Source organism: Alosa sapidissima, chromosome 9 (genome assembly GCF_018492685.1).
Source record: "Alosa sapidissima isolate fAloSap1 chromosome 9, fAloSap1.pri, whole genome shotgun sequence".
Taxonomy (NCBI): Eukaryota; Metazoa; Chordata; class Actinopteri; order Clupeiformes; family Clupeidae; genus Alosa; species Alosa sapidissima.
In genome coordinates, this window is record NC_055965.1 from 7,155,392 (window position 1) to 7,177,435 (window position 22,044).

Here is a 22,044-nt window from a genome sequence, read left to right on the forward strand (position 1 = left end):
AGAGGATCATGGGGGGGCATTGTCCCCAACTAAGGAATCGTAACTGATTTGGCCTGATCTAGAGGTCCCTCATTGCAGTCAGTGGTTTAAAGTCCCTCGCTTAGACACCCAGACTCAGATGCTGCAGTGCATAAAAAACAGACTCATGGAAGCCAGCTGTTTCACTGTCTGTCTGTCTGTCTGTCTGTCTGCCTGTCTGCCTGCCTGCCTGTATGCCTGTCTGTGATCCTGCTGGAAGGAACCTGGATGGTTGAGTTTGCCCCTGTTGTGAGGAGGACAGAGGTGCTGGCAGTTCTCGAACGTGACCTGGGGGGATTCAGGTTATCTGTTAGTCATTTGTCAGACATCCACATGATCTGCTGGTCCAGTGAACAATGTGTCAAATATCTACACCCTGGGGAAACTGCTCTTTGGAGAACAGGAGTCTTATCAATGAATTATGCTTGCCACATCATTACCAATTTTACATTTTCTTATGTACTGTAATTGCAATGCCCATAGTAGATATCCCCTTGACATTAAAAAGTTGAACTTCATAAAATACATGTAATGGAATTAGGATTAATAGAGTGACCAAATTAAAAACACCTCTATCCCCATGGTTAAAGACATTACAGCTAATTAAGCAGCCATTAACAGGACCATTTTAAAATGGATGTTAATGGGAACCAGTGGGACCCAATTGGGGAACTTACACTGGTAGTTTGTTTTTAATAAGGCTTGTGCAATGCCACCATAACTACAGTCCAACAGATAGAATGAATATAACATTTACATTACATGTATTCAGTTAGCAGACACTTCTATCCAAAGCGATTTACATATTGTAAAACCACCCATTACCAACCATTTTGTTCAATTCGGTACATAGCTACTTAAGATACACTTATGGTGTGGGTGCTTGCATTTCTTTAGGAATCCACCGTATAGAAATTAATATTAAATGACACATACTGTACACGTAAGAGGTCGGAAATACGGGACGGTTGGTAATAGTAGACGTTTCTATATGTCAGTTATATCACATGGCCACTGTACCCAGAGCAACTATAACCACCACCCAAATATAGATATAGATGGACTAGAAATAGACACGTACATCATTGTCTGATTGAAAGATCCATTGTTTGATCGAAATGTTTATAGCTTGCATTCATTTTCGGGGTGGTGGGAGTGTAGTGGTTAAGGAGCTGGACTAGCATGCAGTAGCATGAAAGTTGTGGGTTCAATTCCCTGCTTCCACCATTGTGCCCTTGAGCAAGGCACTGTTGCTCCGGGGATGTAATCCTTTGTAATGTAGTTGACATATGTATGCCACTTTGGACAACAGTGTCTTCTAGGTGAATACATGTAAATGAATAAATGAAGAGTTTGGTTCTAAAACGCTATATCCTCCATTTTAAAGAATATTTTTTTTACATTTTGTTTTCAAAGTAATTTGAGTATAACTGTTTGATTTATCTTTGCTCAATCAAAACAGCACAACTGCAATTTGATTGACATTACCTGAAATGCACAATTAAATACCATGACTTTTTAATGTTTTTAAAAATGGAGATATATAGCGTTATCAACCAAACTCTTCAAATGTAGCTGAAGAAATGTGTCATTTTCTGTTGTTGCTGTATGTGTGCACTTCCACTGGGAGGTGTAAACAACATAAAGTACTTACCAGAGTACAGCCCCCACAAAATGTCCATCGCTCACTGTGTTTGCACAAATAATCTTGTTGTTTCTGTCTCCGACTCTCTCTCCACTGGGAGTTGTAGGCGGCGGTCGCCTCTCCTCTCCAGTCCCCTTGTCTGTGTTTGAAGAACAGGTAGAGAGGGACAGAAGAGAGCGAGCTCCATAGGGTAGAGGAAGGGAGGTCAGAGTAAACGAGTGCAGGAGGAGCATGTGGAGAAGGAGAGAAGAGAATCGTGCCACACCTCTTGTTCAACAAGTTGTTCGCTCAAGTTTCTCTTTGGCATTTGTGAGACTGGCTTTTCAAGCCACTGGAGGAAATGGATGTTGATTTGGGCCAAGAGCTGGCGAGGCTCTTTCTCTGAGGTCAGTAGACTACAAAACCCAGTTGACATTACACTTCAGATCTGGACGCCCAGTTGCATCACAAAAAATAGTGAATTTTCATCCAGTTTTGTGTTTAAAAATGGGCAGCTGGACATGTGTGTGTCTGAGTAAAAAGTGTGTGTGTGTGTGTCAGCATCAGCATCTTGTGGGGACTGAGAGCTCTCATTAACTGAAATCTCAAGAATCTGAATTACAGGCACTACAGAAAACCTTGAGTGACTATGAGCATGATCCAAAACTGTCAAGTAGTATTAGTATGATGGGAGGACGAAAGTGCACACACACACACACACACACACACACACACACACACACACACACACACACACACACACAGTGATGCGCTCACCAGAACAGAATGTTTGCCTCGATGCGTCACATGACACAAACTGACTGCTGGCCATTCCCGTGGAACTATGGGTAATAAATATGAACGTAACAGGAGAGAGTGGAGCAGCAGAGGTCGTGGCATGTCTGTCTTTATCACAGTCAGAATGATGACACACACACACACACACACACACACACACACAAACCTAGACACACAACCATACAGACACAAGACTACACGCACTCTCTCTCTCTTGCTGTTTCTCACTTACTCTCTCTCTCTTAAACACACACACACACAAACACACACACACACACACATACACACACACACACACACAGAGAGAGACCGAGACCTTCACTCACACACACACACACATTTGCAGCCTTCAGCTTGTTGAGGTGAAGGTCAATATGACCCAATCTGCAGATGTCACATGCCATTTTGTCATGCTGCTTAGCAGGGGTCTGTGTGTGTGTGTGTGTGTGTGTGTGTTCGTGTACTTAGAGGGATCACTCATGAGTACCCTCCACCAGAGTCCTTCCCCATCTTAGACTAGACCTCCGTCTCACTCTCCCTCTCCCTCTCTCTTTCTATCTCTCCATCTCTCCTTCCATTCCTCCTTCCATCCCTGTGCATCCCTCAGCAGTCTGCAGTGCTGTAACTCTGTCAGAATGTTTTGGAGAGCAGCAGCGGATTGCGCTGTTGAGGTCAAAGGTCAATAGGCCAGCAGAATGCGAGCCAAGGGAGCATGAGGAAGAGGAAGGTGATGATAAAGAGGATGATGATGATGATGATGAAGAGGAAGGGAGTCATTTGTGGTGTTAGTCAGGAAGGGTATGAGCGTTGTAACCTTGGTATGATTAATGGAGGTAAAGAGGGTTTCGATTTCTGTGACTACATCATTTATCCCTCTCCCCATTCATCTCTCTCTGTCTCCATATTTCCCTTCCTCTCTATGGATCTAGTGTGTGTGTGTGTGTGTGTGTGTGTGTGTGTGCGTCTGTGTCTGTGTGGTGTTAGAAATGGACAATGAATCTAGTGAACTTACCAATTACGATGGATTTCCTGAAAGCAATGCATGATTCCAGTGGGTAATAAGTTATTACTAATAACATCATAAATACTTGCCGCTGGCTAGTTCAGCTGTGGCCATGGGGGAAAAATAACTTGGTGTGTTTATGTTGCCTCAGAACATGATCACACATAGAGGATAGATGCTCTCTGCAGTATATACTCATTGTGATCCCAGTGGACCCAGAGGAGGAGGAATGCTGAGATGTGTTCAGTATGGGAGCGTCTGTGCGCCATTCCTCACAGAGGCCTTGTATTGATCCGGTGCGCGGCAGTGGCTCGCGTGCATCTCGGATGCAGCCCTTGGCATTCCCATGCATCTCTCCCACCTGTCCCTGTGGAGGGAGTTATCCAGCGCTAATCCTCAGAGGGTCCATGCCAGTCACGCACACCAGCAGAGGCTCATGGTCTCCTCCTCCTCCTCCTCCTCCTCTACCTCCTCCTCCTTCTCCTCCTCCTCCTCGCTGTGGAAATGCAGCAGCAGCACCACACATCTGTTCTACATGGGGTGTAGGCACTGTGTCTATGATGGAAAGCCACCTGAACGTTGAGCAGGTTTGAGAGAGAGAGAGAGAGAGAGAGAGGCCAAGGCCATGGTGGGAATAATAAAGCCATACTTTATCCTCTCCTTTTCTCTGTGTTCTCTTCCTCTCTCTCTCCTATTTCCATTCCTCTTATTTGTATTCTCTCTCATTTCCTTCCCTTTCTTTCCCTTTTCCCTTGTCCTCCCCTCTTTGTTTTTGTTTAGACTCTTCCACTATGTCTTCCCTCCTCTCTTCCTTTTTCCCTCCTTCTCTCCCTCCTTCTTGTCGTCTCTCTTAATACTCCCCCGCTCCATTTATCTCAACCTTATGCACTTCCCTCTCCGTCGTTAATTAAAAAGTCATGTCTCACTCAGGGTGGGGCTTTTTTTTTCTCTGTGCCCTGTCTTGCCCTCCGTCTTGTTTTCTCTCCTCTCTGCCCGTCTCATCGCTGTTTAGCCGCCTCCACCCACCGCAATGAGAGATTAGGCCCACCACACCCTTTCATCTTCAGACACTAAGCAATGCCAATCGCATGGGGATCAATGCACCAGTTCAAGTAGTCTTCTGCTGCCACGGCATGGTGAATATGTACACTGGTGTGGGGATGGAGGGAGTCTGTGAAAAATGCCTTTTAAAGCGTTTTTTGTTGTTGTGCGTTTTTTGTTCTGGGTCTTTGGCATGGGGTAGTAAATGCTGTGGAGAAGTGTCTCAGAGTTCTAATTGGTCCGTGGAGAGCAGGGGCACAGTGTGGTCCAGCCCAGACCGGGCCTCTGATTGGGCAGGGGGTTTGAAGGCCAGTCAGGCTGGCCAGTGAGGACGTCCAAGGCTTTCAGGGCAAATGTGAGACACACACACACACACACATCTGAAAGAAACGGATCCTGTCTGTTCCGTGTGTTGGTGTGTGGACGTGGACGTGGCTGAGTCATAGTTTGGTCAGTTGAACTTGACTTTTTATCTGCTAGACAATTTCACTTGATAGTAACTAGAGGTTGAAATTGTCAGCTCTGAATGAACTAATCTATTCATGTTGTGTGGATTTGTTGACCGTAATGATTTTATTCTAAGCCATTAGTCAATAGTGAAAAGATGGATTAAGGTGGCGAGGGGTGTTGACCATTGCTCTGGTTTTGGTTGGGAAGCCGTCCTCATCAGCTCTATCTCAGTCACTGCCCATTCCACAGTCTTGCATTGCGTTCCACAGTCTTGTCTGACATTGAAGGCTGCCCTCGGGGCACGGCCGACGTTGAGACGTCCAGCGGTTTATAGAGCCTGATGTCTTCCTGCCAAGCGGCAGCGGAGACGAGACCAGGAGGTGCTGACAGAGCGATGACAGCTGAGCGCTGTCCAAGGTGCTGACGCCCCCTGCAGAAGGAGAGGAGGAGCATCCTTGCTCACCAGCCCGCAGACTACAAAGTACAAACTCACTGTCCAATAGCACCCAGTCTCATAGTATGCCAATAACTGAAGGGGTTGCAAGTGAGAAGATCATAGAAGAAGAGTTGGCTCTGCATGAAGATTCTAAGGGCCCAACACCTTTTTTGACTTTCATAAGGGCCAGCAGCACCCCTGCTCAAGCCTATTAGTGTATGTAGTAATGTGAAATGCTGTATAGTTGCACAAGTAGAACATGCTATGATGCATTAATTATGTAAGTGCATTGTAAATAGAACACTTGAGGGGGAGTGGAGTTTCTTTCAGACTCTATGGTGCTCTGACACCAGACACTGAGGAGTTGTTAAGTAGAATAAACTCCTTGCTAACAATTGTGTGAGGATGTTGTGCAACCCAGCGAGCTGTTGTGCTCTTGAACACGGCCAATCCAGCCCACACACTTGACTAGACCCAAACTGGATGCTCTACATATGCACACACATGCACCATGAGCCTCCAGAAAGATGTGTGTGTGTGTGGGTGCACGCGTGTGTGTGTGTCAACTGTCTCGTTCAGAGGAGGACGCATGATAGCCCGCAAATGCCTTCAGACACCCTCAGACACACTCACTCTTACACAAGCCTGGTAAATAGGCCACTCTCTCTCTCTCATTCTGCCTCTCTCTCTCTTTCTCGCTCTCTCTCTATCTCTCTCACGCTCTCTCTCTCCCTCTCTACCACCATCTGGTAGGTGTGATCAGGAAATAGCACGTCTCCCACCACTCACAGTTGCCCCTGCGTGCTGAGACAGTTGAAAGGGGCCATATTGCCACTCGCTCGTGGCTGATAAATAGCCCTGGAGCCCTGGCCAGTCTGTCTCTGGAACACAATCAGCCCTTTGTGAAAATGATGGCACCTTCCACAGCCTCATTTGTGCGGCGGTTTGAGCCAAAATGGCTAATTGGCAGCACAGCTCCTCTCAGTGTCACCACACAGGAGTGGTGTGGAGCGAGCAGGTGAGGAGAGGCAGGGCCAGTGAGTGGCGAGGAGGCTAAAAATGGACACCAACAGTTGCCACAGTTGTGCTGTGTTAAGATTAGTCTGGACAGATGTGTGAAGTCAAGGAAGGTGTTTGTTTTCTCTAAGGTGCCACATTAGGTAGTGTGTGTGTGTGCGCGTGTGTGTGTGTGTGTGTGTGTGTGTGTGTTCGCTTCATGTTAGGCCCATGTGTATTTTTGTGAACCTCCCCCTGAGGAACTGTTGTGCGTGCCACGCTCTTTGAATGCCAAGGTGTTTGGACGGCTTCCAGAAAGTTCTCCAGGGGCCACACACTTTGAAGTGGCCATTTTTTATTGCGTGAAAATGCCTTCACAAATCAGCCTGGCCGACTCTCCCTCTCTTTGGGGACTCACCTTGGCCCCTTCTGCTTGAGATGTGGTGCATTAGCAGACGACCTGTGTGCAACAGCAACAGGAATGGTTGAGATTTGTTGTGTTGTCGAGAGTGGCTCAGGAGGGCTAAATCACAAGTACAGAGAGCCGCTTTGCCCACTGGATACAGTAATGAGCAAATCTACCCTGAGGGGATGGAGAGAGAGAGAGAGAGAGAGAGAGAGAGCATGTTCAGAACACGGCATGCAGATACACACACACACACACACACCCACCCACCCACCCACACACACACACGCGCGCTAGCCAGCTCACTGTACACAGACCAAAATACACTAACGAGCGCCAAGCTAAATCTGCATATACCTCTGCCCACACAGAGATGGGCTTCTCACGCGCGCTTAACCACCATCTAGCACAGACCCTGATAGATACACACACACACACAAACACACACAAAGAAACACAGAAACACACAGACACACAATACACAGACTCTCTCTCTCACACACGCACACACACACACACACACACACACACACACACAAATACATACACACACACACACACACAAAGAAACACACACACACACACACAAAGAAACACACAGACACGCAATACACAGACTCTCTCTCTCTCACACACGCACACACACATACATACACACACACACACACACACACACACACAAAGAAACACGCACACACACACACAAAGAAACACACGGACACACAATACACAGACTCTTTCTCTCACACACACGCACACACACACACAATACACAGACTCACACCCCCTCACATGTAAAGTCACGTGTACTTTCTTTGCTTTTATCTTGTTCTGTGGGTTTATGTGTTTGTGTTTTTAGATTTGTATAGGCACACACAAGCTCCCTCTTCCTCTCCCTCTCCCTTTTCCTCTCTCTCTCTCTCTCTCTCTCTCTCTTTTTCTCTCTTCCTCCTCCCTCCACCACACAGGCGCTCTGAGCTCTGAGATCGTGGCTCTGGTTCTGAGCTCTGGCTGATACTCTTTCGCTTCGCGTGAAGCGCCTCTTTGGGGTGCACCTCTCTTTCACCCTTTCTCTCTTTCTTTTTCATCTCTCTCTCTCTCTCTCTCTCTCTCCCACCCTCCTCAACTCCCCCTCTCCAGCAACACAACCACCACCGCCACCCTACTCTGGCCCCGTGACAACCCAGTGGGGAGGAAGCGAGCTAGCCAACCTGAATCTCTCCTCTCCTCTCTCCTCCTCCTCTCCTTTCCCTTATTTCTCATGAGAGCTGTGGTTCAGGGGAGGAAGCGAGAGAACAGCTAGCCAACCTGAACCTCTCCTCTCTCCTCTCCTCTCTCCTCTCTCCTCTCCTCTCTCTCCTCCTCTCTCCTCCTTTTCCTCTTCTCTTTTTTCCCTTATTTCTCATGAGAGCTGTGGTTCAGTGGAGTAAATGTACAAGTGTGCTGGAGAAATCTGATGCACGGAGTGCTGCTAATGATGAAGGGTCTTTCTCTCTGTATGTCTGTCAGTCCACCCAGCTGACTATTTATCTGTCTATAAACTATTGGCCTATTGCCTTTGTTACCTGTAATAGCTACAGTATTTTCAACAGTAATATCTTTCCTTCCTCTCTTCCTCCCTCCATCCCTTCCTTCCTCATTCATCCCTTCCTTCCTCCATTCCCCCCTTCCTTCCTCATTCCTCCCTTCCTTCCTCCATTCATCCCTTCCTTCCTCCATTCATCCCTTCCTTCCTCCATTCATCCCTTCCTTCCTCCATTCATCCCTTCTTTCCTCCATTCCCTCCTTCTTTCCTCCATTGGAGAGAAGGGAGGAATGGAGGAATTGCTTTCACTGTGGAACGCACTAGAAGATATGTTTGTGAGTTGGATGTGCTTCAGGAGGAGCCTTCAGCCCGTGGTCTCCCTCCCTCTGCTACGCTCCCCTCTGGTCTGCATGATGCGATTGGTCATCTTTTATTGATGGCTCCTCTCCTCCCCGACTCCCACTGTGTGACTGTGTGGACAGCCATCACTCACTCGGCCTCTGTGGGGGGGGGGGGGGGGGGGGGGTTGGTTGACGAGTTAATGTGTAATTAATTCATGCTGATGTTTCACAAACCCAAGAATAGCTGGGCCAGTCGACGCTGCGGTGGTTACAGCCCAAGGGAAGGCTGCAAGTGATTCGTTTTGTACAGCCTGAATGGGCCATCACTGCAATGGCTCTTGAGAGTAACTCCTATATATTACCTGCAATGCTACAACGGATCATTAGCAGGAGTGGCTTGGTTTTCAGACTCTTGTGGCTGTAGTGGGACTGTAATTGCGGAACTGAATGTGGTTGTTGCCTGAAGTGTTTGATATTTGCATGAAACTGACGGGGCTTGGATGAGGAGAGCGTTTGGAGGACTGCACCTCTGGGTCGCTGCGCAGCACTGCACTCGCTCTTGACAGAGCAAGATCCTGGCGAGGAGGCGAGAGGGAGAGAATGGAGTTTTAGCGTAAAAGCACGCTCTCATCGTGCAGTCGGCTAATTGGAGTGACTCTTAGGAAGCTTCTCAGGCGGTCCTCCAGAGTCCAGACACACACACACACACACACACACACACACACACACACACACACACACACACACGCTCACGCACTGCCCCCACCCTGTAGCGCTCTCACTTTGCCAGACTCTGAGTCAAGTGGGCGCTTCTCCAGTCCCTGCTTAATTAGACCCTATCTGTCACGTCTCAGGTCAGGGAAGTTGCGGCGCAGCTGTTAGCCGCGGCGTGAACGCTAAACTAAGCTAGGCTAAACGCGTGGGCGGGCAGGCGGGCGGGCCGGGCACGGACGCTAATTAAGGCCGAGCTGCGACGGAGGCTAATTGCTAGTGGCACGTCGGAGCAGACTGGCGCCCGGCACTAGCGCGGAAGGCATGTGTCTCGGGGATCGTGCGGACTGCGTCCCACTCCGGGGACGGAGACGAGGTGGGGATGACGCGGCTTGTGATTCATGTCCTAGACGTGATGTAGTTCTCTTTCTGGGTCGCAGTTGAATAAGAGAGAAAGTTCACAAGTACACTAGAAAGGGGAGAGAGTGCTGGTTTAAGAGACGTTGAATTCTTCCACTCCTCCATGTTCAAACTTCCACAGCCAACTGTAATAAATAAATAAATGTAAATAAATGATGTGGTTGTCTGCTTAAGAGAAAGAAAATGAGATGTTGAGTGTGACTGATTATCAGTGTTCCATCAGTAGCTCACCATAGTGGTGCCCTGGAGCACAAATGCAGTTAACCAGCCACATAAATACATAACACATCTGTTGTGTTAGCGTTCTCTATCAGTCATGCAGTAGGCAGTGTACACAGTGTTAAACCTCTCTGCTGGCACACTTGTCTTTGAATGCGGATGCCAAATATTTCCTGCCAACCAAAGGTGTGTAGACGAGGTGTGTGTGTGTGTGTGTGCGTGTGATCTTTATATGGCGAAGATCTTTGTATGAGCAGGTGTATCGAACCAGACAATTAACAAACCTGGCAACACACTAACAACTGTGACAGTCATCATGTGCAACCTACTGGCTTATACCAGACGGCATCAGCATCTGTGTAAAGCAACGTAATTGGCACTACACAATGTGTGTGCGTGTGCTTGCGTGTGCATGCTTGCTTGTGTGTGTGTGCATGTGTGTGTGTGTTTATGCGAGTGTTTATGTGAACATGCGTGTACTGTACATATAGACTAACTGTGGGCTTCTCTCTCTCGCTCCACAGATCATTGCTTATCAGCCGTATGGGCGCTCAGTGGACTGGTGGGCCTACGGAGTCCTGCTCTACGAGATGCTTGCAGGACAGGTAAACAAGGCCTTTTTATCCTCCTCTAACACTCGTCTCTCTCTCTCTCCTCCCTTTCCCTCCCCCCCCTCTCTCTCTGTTTCTCTCACTCTCTCTCTTTCTGCTGTTTCTTATCATCAGTCCATGGACAAAGCCATACAACCAGGGTCTCACGTGAAAATGTGTTATTCATGCAAACACATATGTGGCTAACTACTCAAATAAACAGCAGAACTGCCACAACCACAGAGAGACACTCAGTACTCATGTGACACACGCTGCTCTCACTTTCACAGCACAGCAGCAACACCCCCTCTGAGACCTGGAGGAACCAGGTCACTCCCACTGAGACCTCCCTCACCCCCCCACCTCTCTCTTTCTCTTTCTCTCTCTTTCCTTCTTTCTTTCTCTCTCTCTCTTTCTCTTGTTCTCTCTCTCTCTCTCTCTCTCTCTCTCTCTCTCTCTCTCTCTCTCTCTCTCTCTCTCTCTCTCTCCCCCTGCCTCCTCCTCATGTCTCCTGGGTCCAGTGCTACTCTGTGGGGACTGGCCCTGGTTGGCCTCTCTGTCGGACGGCTGAGTGCTGAGAGTCGGACTCCAGGGACACGAGAGGCTCAGTCCCTCTCATCTGCTCTTCACAGATGTCTGATGAAAGCGCTTCCTCTCCTCTCCTCTCTTCCGTTCCCCTCTCCTCTCCTCTCCTCTCCTCTCCTCTCTTCCGTTCCCCTCTCCTCTCTTCTCCACCCCTCCCCTCCCCTCTCCTCTGTTCTATTCTCATCTCGCTCTTCCTGTGTTTTCATCACCTGTTTTGTTTATACGCCCCAGCCTTCTCCGCCCCTGTACGTGTCTGCTAAATGGAAGATGAAAAGCCCTGATCGCCAGCTCATTGACACGTTATTGTAGCTCACCTTGTCCAAAGGCCTGTGAGCCGCTCTTTTTCTTATTATGCCCCCAGCTCACTCACTCAAGCACACACCCCCTGCCAAACCCCCCCATCAACCCACCCCATCAATCCTGCCCATGTACCGCATGAACCTATTGTTTAGGTTCATCTGTGAGAGGGAGAGAGAGAGAGAGAGAGAGAGGGAGAGGGAGAGAGAGAGGAAGCGGTACCTTTTGCCATGGGCAGGTGAAAAAATAATAGTGCATTTAGGAAGATAAAAGGAGGAGAACAGTGTGGCCGTGCCAGGTGAGCTGGCAGCCATGGAGCGGAGCAGAGTGGAGTGGAGAGAAGTAGGGGGACATTACTGAGGAGGAATGGGTTCATAGCCCTCGTCATTTGCCTTTTAGCAGAATCATTATGTCTGGCTGATTTTGTTCAATCTATCTTATCTCGCTGTCTGTTCACACACTCTCTCCACACCACTCAGTTTGTCCCAGTTTTCCCTCTTTCTCTCTCTGATTCTCTCTCTCTCTCTCTCTCTCTTTTTCTCCCTCTCTCTCTCCCTCTCTCTCTCTGCAACTCTGAACCACATGGCATAAGACAGTTACTCAGCTCCTAAACTAATCCACATTGAGATGTTTTTCTAATTGAGGTTTTAATAAATGGACTAAGCGAGTCTTTCTGCTCCTGTGAGACTTGCGCTACTGGGTGACTGATTGCTTATGTAACTGCACTTGGTTTTTAGATCCATTATGGCGTTCCCAAAACACCAATTAACATTACTCACAGGTTTCCTTTTTTGACCCTGCTCTGTTGCCTTACCGCTTTAGGCTCATTCAAACACAATACGTAAGATTGTTTTAGATTATTTTGTATTTGTTTGCCATCTTAGTTCAGTAGATTAGATCAGTAATAATCAAGATTTTTTTGTTCAGATGTGCTCTTGTGCAGTTCATTAGGCATAATGCTTTGTACAAATGTTGGATTCAATTACATTAGAACTGTTCGGAATCAATCGATTTGTTGATTTCCTTAACTCAATTTGCACACTTTTAGATGAGAAGAATATTTATCAAGACTGACTGAAAAGGCTGAAAGTAGAAGTAGAAGTTGCTGTTTACTGACTGTTCTCTCTCTCTCCCTCTCTTTCTCTTTCTCTTTCTCTCCCTCCCTCTCCCTCTCTCTCTCTCCCTCTGCAGCCCCCCTTTGATGGTGAGGATGAGGATGAGCTCTTCCAGTCCATTATGGAGCACAACGTCTCCTACCCCAAGTCCCTGTCCAAAGAGGCCGTGTCCGTCTGCAAAGGGGTGAGTGGAAGCTTCTAGAAAAGAAAAAAAAGCCTTCTCCTTTTACAAACAAAAGTAGTTTATTTGAGCGTCTCCTGTGGCCTCCGGAGATTCGGTGCCATGACGATCTCGTTCTTCTCACCAGACACTGGCGCACTTTTGTCATCAATTCCCTCTCCAAAATGGCTGCTCTTGTATCTGTTGCTCCGTGTCCGCGCCAGCCATTCACTTACCTATTATCAGGCCGCAGGGTTTTCAGACCGAGCCGAACACGTTAGAGCGCGGCGCTCCTTAGGTGGCACTCCGCCCTTTTAATGTCACCGCTCCTAAAGCGATGTGAAACCTTCACCAAAAACCCCACTCTCCCCTCGCTGCCCTTGCTGCTTTTGGCTCCTAACTTGGTGTAGTCTCTTCAGTGCGAGTAAAAATCACACTGTCACTTGTGGGTGGCCTCAAGCACTTAATCTTCCCTAGTGGTGACACTGCCTTGCCACATATTTGCTAGTTCAAGGACTCCCTCTGAATACAAAGATAGTTTGAGCGAACAAGTGACTGTGCTGTATAATGGGACATAAAACTGTCAGTGAATTCATTTGTATGTGGGTGACTGTTTCATGAGGTGGTAGACCATTTCAGTTTAATATATTTATTGAAATATAGTCATAGCAGTTATGAAGCACAGCCAACAGTGACAAACTGTAAGTGTAAAAAAACACCATAAAACATAAAAGAGATGCATAAAAATAGCTAATAAATTGTAATAAGCTGCTATATTTCAATAAGCAGTAATCCATGGCAATGGACACTATTTAAACCATTTTAAAAGGACGGATTAAATCTGTATCAAAGCATTTTTAACAAAAATAAACTTTGACTGGCTATTCTAAAGCAAAGGAAGACCTCCACTTCGATTTTCAGAAATTTGACACATGGGAAGTTGAAAGATTTCGTTTATCTCATTTCTTTGTTTTAAGAGCCAGGTAGTTCGTAGTTTGCCTAACCTTTACAAACTGATAATAAACTGCACAGGCAGTCAGGAAACAATGTATTTGCCTGTATGCTATTTAAATTGACACTTTCCTCCGACTGTGATTTGCTATATTTGCTACTACCGTTAACCACTGCCTCTTTCGATTTCAAAACTAACGTCATTCCTTCTCATCGCTGACTGGCCCGCCATCCTGGCGGCTGAGGGAAACATACAGTAATACAAGCACACTGAGAGGAGCAAAACTAGAATCTCAGTGAGATGAAAATAAGCAGAAATACAGGCGGGCGGGGCCAGGGTACCACTTGACATGGAATGTCTCATAGATATGACATCTCTACCTTAAAATTACAGCACATAAATTAACAAAGAAACACCCTCAGGTTGTTGATGTTAGTGTTGTTTATTTCTCATTGCTTTCAATTCTGCACGTAGCATAGCTCACTCTATATCCTCCCTATTTGCATTCTCTCGTTATTTATAGTGATCAACAAACTGACAGATAACATTTCATTTTGGCATAACATTTTACTTTAATGACTAGAACTGTGTCGCTGTGGATGAGCTCTAGGAAATGCATCAAGTATGTACACAAACAAATCTTGCCTAACTATGTCTTTGACTTTAACTTTCCAACGTTCATCTGTGGTTCGTGACAAACCGTAATGCAGTCTGATTAATTCTGCACTAATTAGTGAGGAAGCTGTACTTTCCTAATGCAGTGTGGGTGAGTTTTCCCCTTTCTCACCATTTCACATTCATGTGTTGAGCTCCACATCCTGTGCTATTCCAGTGCTATCACACACACGGTTGAGCAGTGTGAGCTCTCCTTAAATAAGTACATTTCTGTCTTAGTATGCAAGACGGCTATGCTGCACTGACTCTGTGGAAGAGCTTGTTAGTGACAACAAAAGCCATTCCAAAAGCCCTGAGTGTTCTGAGCCCCGATCAAAAGAAATTAGTCAAGTTAGAGGTGGGTTTTCTTTTTCTTTTTCTTTTTTTTGGACGAGCATTTCATGCCAGGCTGATTCCCTGCAGTGGAGGCGATTAGGACACGAGCGCTCGGTGTGAACGCTGTCTGCTTAATCCGTGTGTCCGGGCCAGGCGGTCGATGAGCAGCACGATGACCCAAGGGTCCTCTCGTCGTCCTCACGTTCTCACCTCCACTTCATCACTTGTTCGCTCTCTCGCTCTCACTCTCTCTCACTCTCACTCACTCACTCTCTTTCCTTGTCTCTCTCTCCCTCCCTCTCTCTCTCTCTCTCTCTCTCTCTCCGTCTTTTCATTCTGAAATCCAACTCTCTCCATATATTTCCTTCGATTCCTTTCCCCCCCCCCGACTGGCTTGTTGGTTTGCTCGCCCCCTCCCCTCCATCATGGGCCTCAGAAGTGAAGTGTCAGCTTCATCAGTATTCATTTTGTCGGGGCTGGCGCTCTCCCAGACAGCGCTGCTCAGGGACTCCTTCCCCATTCACTGGCCGTTCGCCCAGCTTAATGGATACATAGTGGCTGTCATGACGGTGACCCAGAAAGCTAAAGAGTGGGGGAGAAGGAGGGATAGAGAGAGGATGGTGGAGGGAGAGAGAGAGAGAGAGTAACAGACCATGTGTTTGTTTTGTTTTTGAATCCAAACTTCTATCCTTTTTATTTTTTTGCTTTTAGATTTAAGGGTTTAGATTTCTTTGCTGTTCTATTTTTAACATTGATGGATTTAGCTTAGTTTCAGCAGTGGAAGAGGTAGACTCATAGACTGTTCCAGTTACTCAAATAAATCGTATCTGTTAGAGTTGTCTTATTGGAGACTACTTATCGCTTTCTTTAACTTTATTACACTTATCTATATTTTTCCCCTCAATATGTTTTTTCCAATTCAATAGAAAATGTGCTTCTTCCATAAAATGGCTTGTGACACTCGGACACACACTTGTCCGTCTTCTCTTTGATCTGAACTTTTCATTTCGCACAGTGGACAGTGAAGCTTTGCAGATGAGAGACGTCCCCTTTCCTTTTCAGTTTCTCCTTTCTCTTTTGATGTAGTCTCTCACCGATTGGCTCGGTCGTCCTTTTTCATGTCTATTTTTTTTTTCTCTGACTCAACACTCTTTTTGTCTGTCTCTGTACAAGGAGATTGAGGACAGGAATAGGGAGAAGAGACAGAGAGGGTAACAGAGAAGGACAGAGAGTGTTAAAAGCCCCCCCCCCCAAGTGTTTGGGGGGGAGAGACAATCCCTCGTCAAATATCTCCACGTTCCGCCATCTGCTGCATCTCTATGTAGATATGAGGTGCACCAGAAATCTGCTGCTTATTGCTGTAATAACAAGCCAGCTTGTTCATCTCTTATGATCACCACCTAATTAAAAGCACTTTGTCAGGAAGTTATATAATTACAGATGTTATAACCAATTAGTCCCCTCTCCCTACATATGCAGCACACACATATATACAGTGTACACACACACACACACACACACACACACACACACACACTCGTGGAGTCATTTAGCGCTAATGAGGGTTTTGTGAGCAGGCCAGTGCAGAAACACTTACATTAGCTGTTAATTAGCCATCACTGAGACATATTTGAGCTGCCAGTCATGGCCTGTGAATGGTGCAGTTCGCAGCTCGTCCAGTCCTGGCTCCACCACCAAATTCCCTGTCTAATCGCCATCACTCAGCGGTAATGAGACATCTGCCCCAATTACAAGGGTGTTACCATTGCATCACATCCAACTGCGTTAGCGAGAGCACATCACTTATTCAGAGGTGCTTGCCAGGGGCTCTGATAAGGCACAGACATTGCCAATAAGGCACATGTCTACAGAGTAGAGTAGGAGGAGGTGGAAGAGGGGTGTTTTTTTGGAGGGGTGGTGGTGGTGAAATAGACGAGAGTCCTGCTGTGTTTTTGCGGTGGGCGTGGGAGTCCATTTCCAGATCTGGACGTGGCGGTGAGGAGAGGGGAAGAAGAGCAGAGTGAGTGGATGGAGAGCTGTGAATTGGATCCCCTCCCTCACAGCTGGGCCATGATGACCACACACAGGCTAATATGAGCAGGAGGAGGAGAAGACAACTCTCCACCACCTCCAGCTCCTGTTAGTCTCTAGTAGTCTCTGTTCATCAGAAGAACTCTGTTAGTCTCTAGTAGTCTCTGTTCATCAGAAGAACTCTGTTAGTCTCTAGTCTATTCACTTCTTTGAGGATGGGATGGAACATTAGCCTGGCTAACACCAGACCACTCAGTCACATCTGGTCTCCAAGGGGCGTAACCCGCAGTCATATTAAACTGAAACAGCAAACAGATCTTTCTTGTAAACAAAGGTTTTAGATGTAGTTGTTTACTCACCTCCATTGTATGTTTACTCACCTCCAAATAGAATACATGTCCATATAGTTTAACACTGATGCCATCAGCACAGCCATCGGTTGTGCAGAACAGCACTGCTGTCTGCCATCATACAAAGCCCGCCTCTTTTCAGATAAGCGGTTATGATTGGTTTCTTGGGTTTTTGGTGATTCAGAAATCGGCTTCAGTGGGAAGAGAACCCACTCCACTCCACTGGTTGGTCAGGGTGCACCCTGGCTAGGTGGGATGGATCTGTCTGCTCTTTTCTCTCTCATGTGAGGATAGAGGATGGATACTTTTTCATCTGGAGCTGATGATGAGATTTTTTCCCCTTTTCCCCCCTTTTCCCCCATTTGCTAGAAATGACTCACTCGGTCTCCTGCTCCATCACACACAGCTAGGTGACAAATGGGAAGTGATGTCACAGGACACAGCTGTGTGTGTGTGTGTGTGTGTGTGTGTGTGTGTGTGTGTGTGTGTGTGTGTGTGTGTGTGTGTGTGTTTATGAGAGAGAGGTTCTCAGAGTTATGAGATGCTCTAGACTGCTGATGCTACAGAGAGCTTCCAGGAAATGGCTTTTTTGGACTCTGGCTGCAGTGCTGGCGTCAGCATGTGTCAGGAAAGGGACGAGCCCTGATCTCAGGAGTGGACTGCTGGTCAAGCTTTCTTGGGGGGGTGAGGTGGGTGGTGGTGTTCAATTATTGAGAGGTGGTCTATATGGCTCATCTGAATTATTAAGGTCCCAAAGTCACATGCATGCACAATTTGGGAAGTTCCTCAAGCATATATAATGGAATGAAGAATAGTTTTGGGCTATTTGACTATTTTGGGGCGGTTTCCTTGACATGATTTAACTCCTGTTGCCCTGGATCCTCCTTGTTCCCTTTCCAAGCAAGTGGAGCTGCTACAACCACCACGCTTGACCTTCCTTATTACTGTCAATTGGTCTGAATAGCCGGTCAAATGCAAGCCACTGGCTAACCCAATTGAGACATTGGTCAATCTAGGAGAGGATTTATGTGTGCTAATTCCTAACATTCTATTAATTACCATTTTGTAATGAATGGGGTACTATTATTCATTACAAAATGGCAATTAGGTACCAATGATGCAAACCAACCGTCTCTTTTGTGTGGAGCCAACACCCCAGAGATTTCCTGATCGAGCATGAGTGTGAAGCGTTAACCGCTGAGTGTGAAGCGTTAACCGCTGAGTGACTCCTGAGTGGCCATGAATAAGTCATGGTGTCCTTGAAAAGGCCAGTGATTGGCTGGCCGGGCTGGGAGTGGGCAGAAATGCCTCTGTGTGCATGCAGATGAGGACTAATGGCTCAGCTCGGCCCAGAGTGGCCCAAGACAGCGTTCATCAGCGGTGCCACCATCACCAAGGCTCCCCCTCTCTTGGCCCAGCTTTTAGGTGTAATTATCTACTGATGAACCGGCCAGAAGAGAGGCAGAAGGGTAGAGAGAAGAGAGAGAGAGAGAGAGAGAGAGAAAGAGATAGAGAGGGAGAGAGAGAGAGAATTACACATCACCTGATTTGCCTGGGGATTAAAAAAGGCACTTAATGTGTGTAGGTTTGAGTCATTCAGTGGTCCAGCAATTAAATGTATTTGTATTCATCAATATAAAAACATAGACAGGAAATGACCAGAGAGTATTATTGTGCTCTGAGTTTTACGTAGGTGACTTTTCCCATCTAAACATGCATTACCGGGAACCCATTTTATGTAGCTTGTAATAGGAGCCCATTAAAGCGATATTATTTCACAAAATGAAATCTGCTTGCATTTTTCTCCAATCAATTTAGTAGGTAGCTCAAACAAAAACTGTAATCGGATTGTCTTCCTGGCTAATAGTGCTGCTGATGCAGTAAAGGTCATCCCACAGTAGGTTCCGGTTACTACAGTATCACTTTCAGAATCAAAGCTAAAAACAAGTACAAAGGCCTTGCACGGCAGGCATTATCTGTATGTGCGTGCGTGCGTGCGTGCGTGCGTGCGTGCGTGCGTGCGTGCGTGTGTGTGCACGTGCATGTGTGTGTGTGTGTGTGTGTGTGTGTGCGTGCGTGCGTGTGTGTGCACTCGCGTGTGTGTGAAGGAGCATCTACATGCATACAACTTTGGCACTTTTATTAAAAAACAAACTGTATGTTCCTGCTCTCCTGACCCCATGGTCCTGTCCCTCCGTAGCTGATGACCAAGCACCCGTCCAAGCGGCTGGGCTGTGGGTCGGAGGGCGAGCGTGACATCAGAGAGCACGCCTTCTTCCGCCGCATCGACTGGGACCGCCTAGAGTGCCGCGACATCCAGCCGCCCTTCAAGCCCAAAGTGGTGAGTGGCCACTCTATTTACTACTCTTATTCTCACACTGTGTTAGCACACACACACACACACACACACACACACACGCTCTCGCTCTCTCTCTCTCTCTCTCTCTCTCTCTCTCTATCTCTCTCTCTCTCTGTCTCTCTCTCTCACACACATACACACACACGCACTAACGCATGCACACACGCACGCACACACACACACACACACACACTCTCTCTCTCTCTCTCTCTCTCTCACACACACACACGCACTCACGCATGCACACACACACACACACACACACACACACACACACGCTCTCGCTCTCTCTCTCTCTCTCTCTCTCTCTCTCTATCTCTCTCACACACATACACACACACGCACTCACGCATGCACACACGCACGCACACACACACACACACACACACACTCTCTCTCTCTCTCTCTCTCTCTCTGTCTCTCTCTCTCTCTCTCTCTCTCTCACACACACACACACGCAATCACGCATGCACACACGCATACACACACACACACACACACACACACACACACACACTCTCTGAGCCACTGCTGAGCCCTTCAGACACATTTAGTTTATCTGTCTCCTGCTGTGAAGCTCTTGTTATGTGTCTAGTCTCAGCTGTAGACCTTATTTCTCCCCCAGTGAGGTGATGAACAGGGTTCAGCAGTGAGGTGACATTGTAACATCGTAGTGCATCTTTGGTATAAACCTAGAATATCGCGCATGATCTTATTTTTTCAACATTGAACATCTGTTAGTGTACTCTCTTATGGAGCCTGGCAAATGTATACTGAAGCCGTATTTACGACATGTTAAAATTAGCCTTGCATGATTTCTTCACATTATAGTTTTATAGTATTTTTCACAGTGCTCTGCTATTAATTATGCATAGTCTCATTAATGTGTTTTAGCTTCCTTCCTTCCTTAAAAAATGTTGCCCCTGGCCAATCTGGATTGCAGTATGCCGTCCCAAAAATGTTCTCTCTCAAAAAGTGTAGAAGCATTAAGGTTTGGAGAGGGATGTGGTGCTATGGGCTCATAGTTTCCTCCGCATGCCAGGAGAGTGTGTGAGTGTCCTGCCCGAGGCAGACTCACGCTCGGCAGGACTCTTGACATGACCATGAGCAAGCTGTGTGTACCGAGGAGTGTTTCATCTCGTCTTTCCACACACCGATTTCTCTAAATTCTCAAATTCTCAACAAGACTCACAAGGCCAGATGTGCTATTTTTATGTAACAGAGACAGGGTAGTGTTGCCAGGCTGATGCATCACCAGTCCCCTGGGCCCGTTCTGAGTTATAGTTTGTCAGATGATTATGCATTTCTGATTGTGTAGTGAAGAAGAAGGCAAATGGGGCAACTTCTGCCTTCACTCAGCCTTGTGTTTGGATGGGTGTTAAGGTGACATGCTCCTCTGATCTGCAGATGTGTGGTAGTGTAGTATTTCCACATCAGGCAGTAGTGCAGTTGTTATCATGCTCCTCTGATCTGCAGATGTGTGGTAGTGTAGTATTTCCACATCAGGCAGTAGTGCAGTTGTTATCATGCTCCTCTGATCTGCAGATGTGTGGTAGTGTAGTATTTCCACATCAGGCAGTAGTGCAGTTGTTAGCATGCTCTGCTTTACCTTTGCCAGAGTGCAGGAAGGCTAAGTACTTATGCATTCACTGTAGGTGGTATAGCCATATGCAATCCATGTTGTGCATGATGTGTAATTGCCTTGCAGCCCTAAAATGTAGGCCATCCTCTATGAGTCTGTCCAAAACATCTGGGTTTGGAGCTTGCAAATGGACGGTCACAATGCTCAATGAGCCTTAGACACGTTGCAAATTCTTAGTTATTGGAATGCAAAAATAATGCATTTGACACATTTTGAGAAAGAAAAGTTTAAATCACTAATTATTGTAGCTATTTTTCACATGCAGTGAAAAAAAAAAATATATATTGCTGTAATAGACTTGCTTCCTATTAAATGCTGCTTTTCAAGTTGTTAATGAGACAAGGCTATTAGAGCAAATGCCCCCTCCGTGTGAAGATGCCTCCACGGAGCCGTTCAGGCATTTGACACCCCACGGCCCGGGTCCATGACCCTCTTTTCATCTCAACAAGGCAGTCGTGAGATATTCATTATTTGTAGGGCTCTCATTGGAGGAGCATGCATAATTGAGTGAGTATCTATGTATAATAAATGCACGTGTCTTAAACATGGGATGCCTTCCTGTCAGAACAAGTCAAGGGAGCAGCACTCAGTCACACACACACACACACACACACACACACACACACACACACACACACACTCAGACACACACACACACATACACACATGCACACACACACACACACACATACACACACACACACACACACACACACACACACACAAAAACACACACATGCACGCACGCACGCACACACACACACACACACACACACACACACACGGACACGCAGACACATGCACACACGCAAACATTTTTTTTAAGCACAGAAATATGTACAGTATATGTGGCGACATACACACATATGCTTATGCACTGGATGACCTAGTTCCCTCTGCTCAATGTGTGTGTTTGTGATGGTCTGACATTTTCACTGGCTGTCTTGCTTCCCTGAAGTCCCCAAGTGACAAGAACCACCAAGAC

The 22,044-nt window shown here is 46.8% G+C and overlaps 1 protein-coding gene across 3 annotated transcripts in view; it reads left to right on the top strand.

Annotated features, from left to right (window-relative positions):
* Positions 1-22,044, top strand: part of prkcaa (protein kinase C, alpha, a) — a 155,317-nt gene that overhangs the window by 124,902 nt on the left and 8,371 nt on the right. For all 3 annotated transcript variants that reach the window (XM_042103080.1, XM_042103081.1, XM_042103083.1), the window contains 3 exons: positions 10,513-10,593; positions 12,652-12,759; positions 19,259-19,399. In XM_042103080.1, coding sequence (XP_041959014.1) covers positions 10,513-10,593; positions 12,652-12,759; positions 19,259-19,399 — 330 coding nt within the window. The remainder of the gene's footprint in view (positions 1-10,512; positions 10,594-12,651; positions 12,760-19,258; positions 19,400-22,044) is intronic.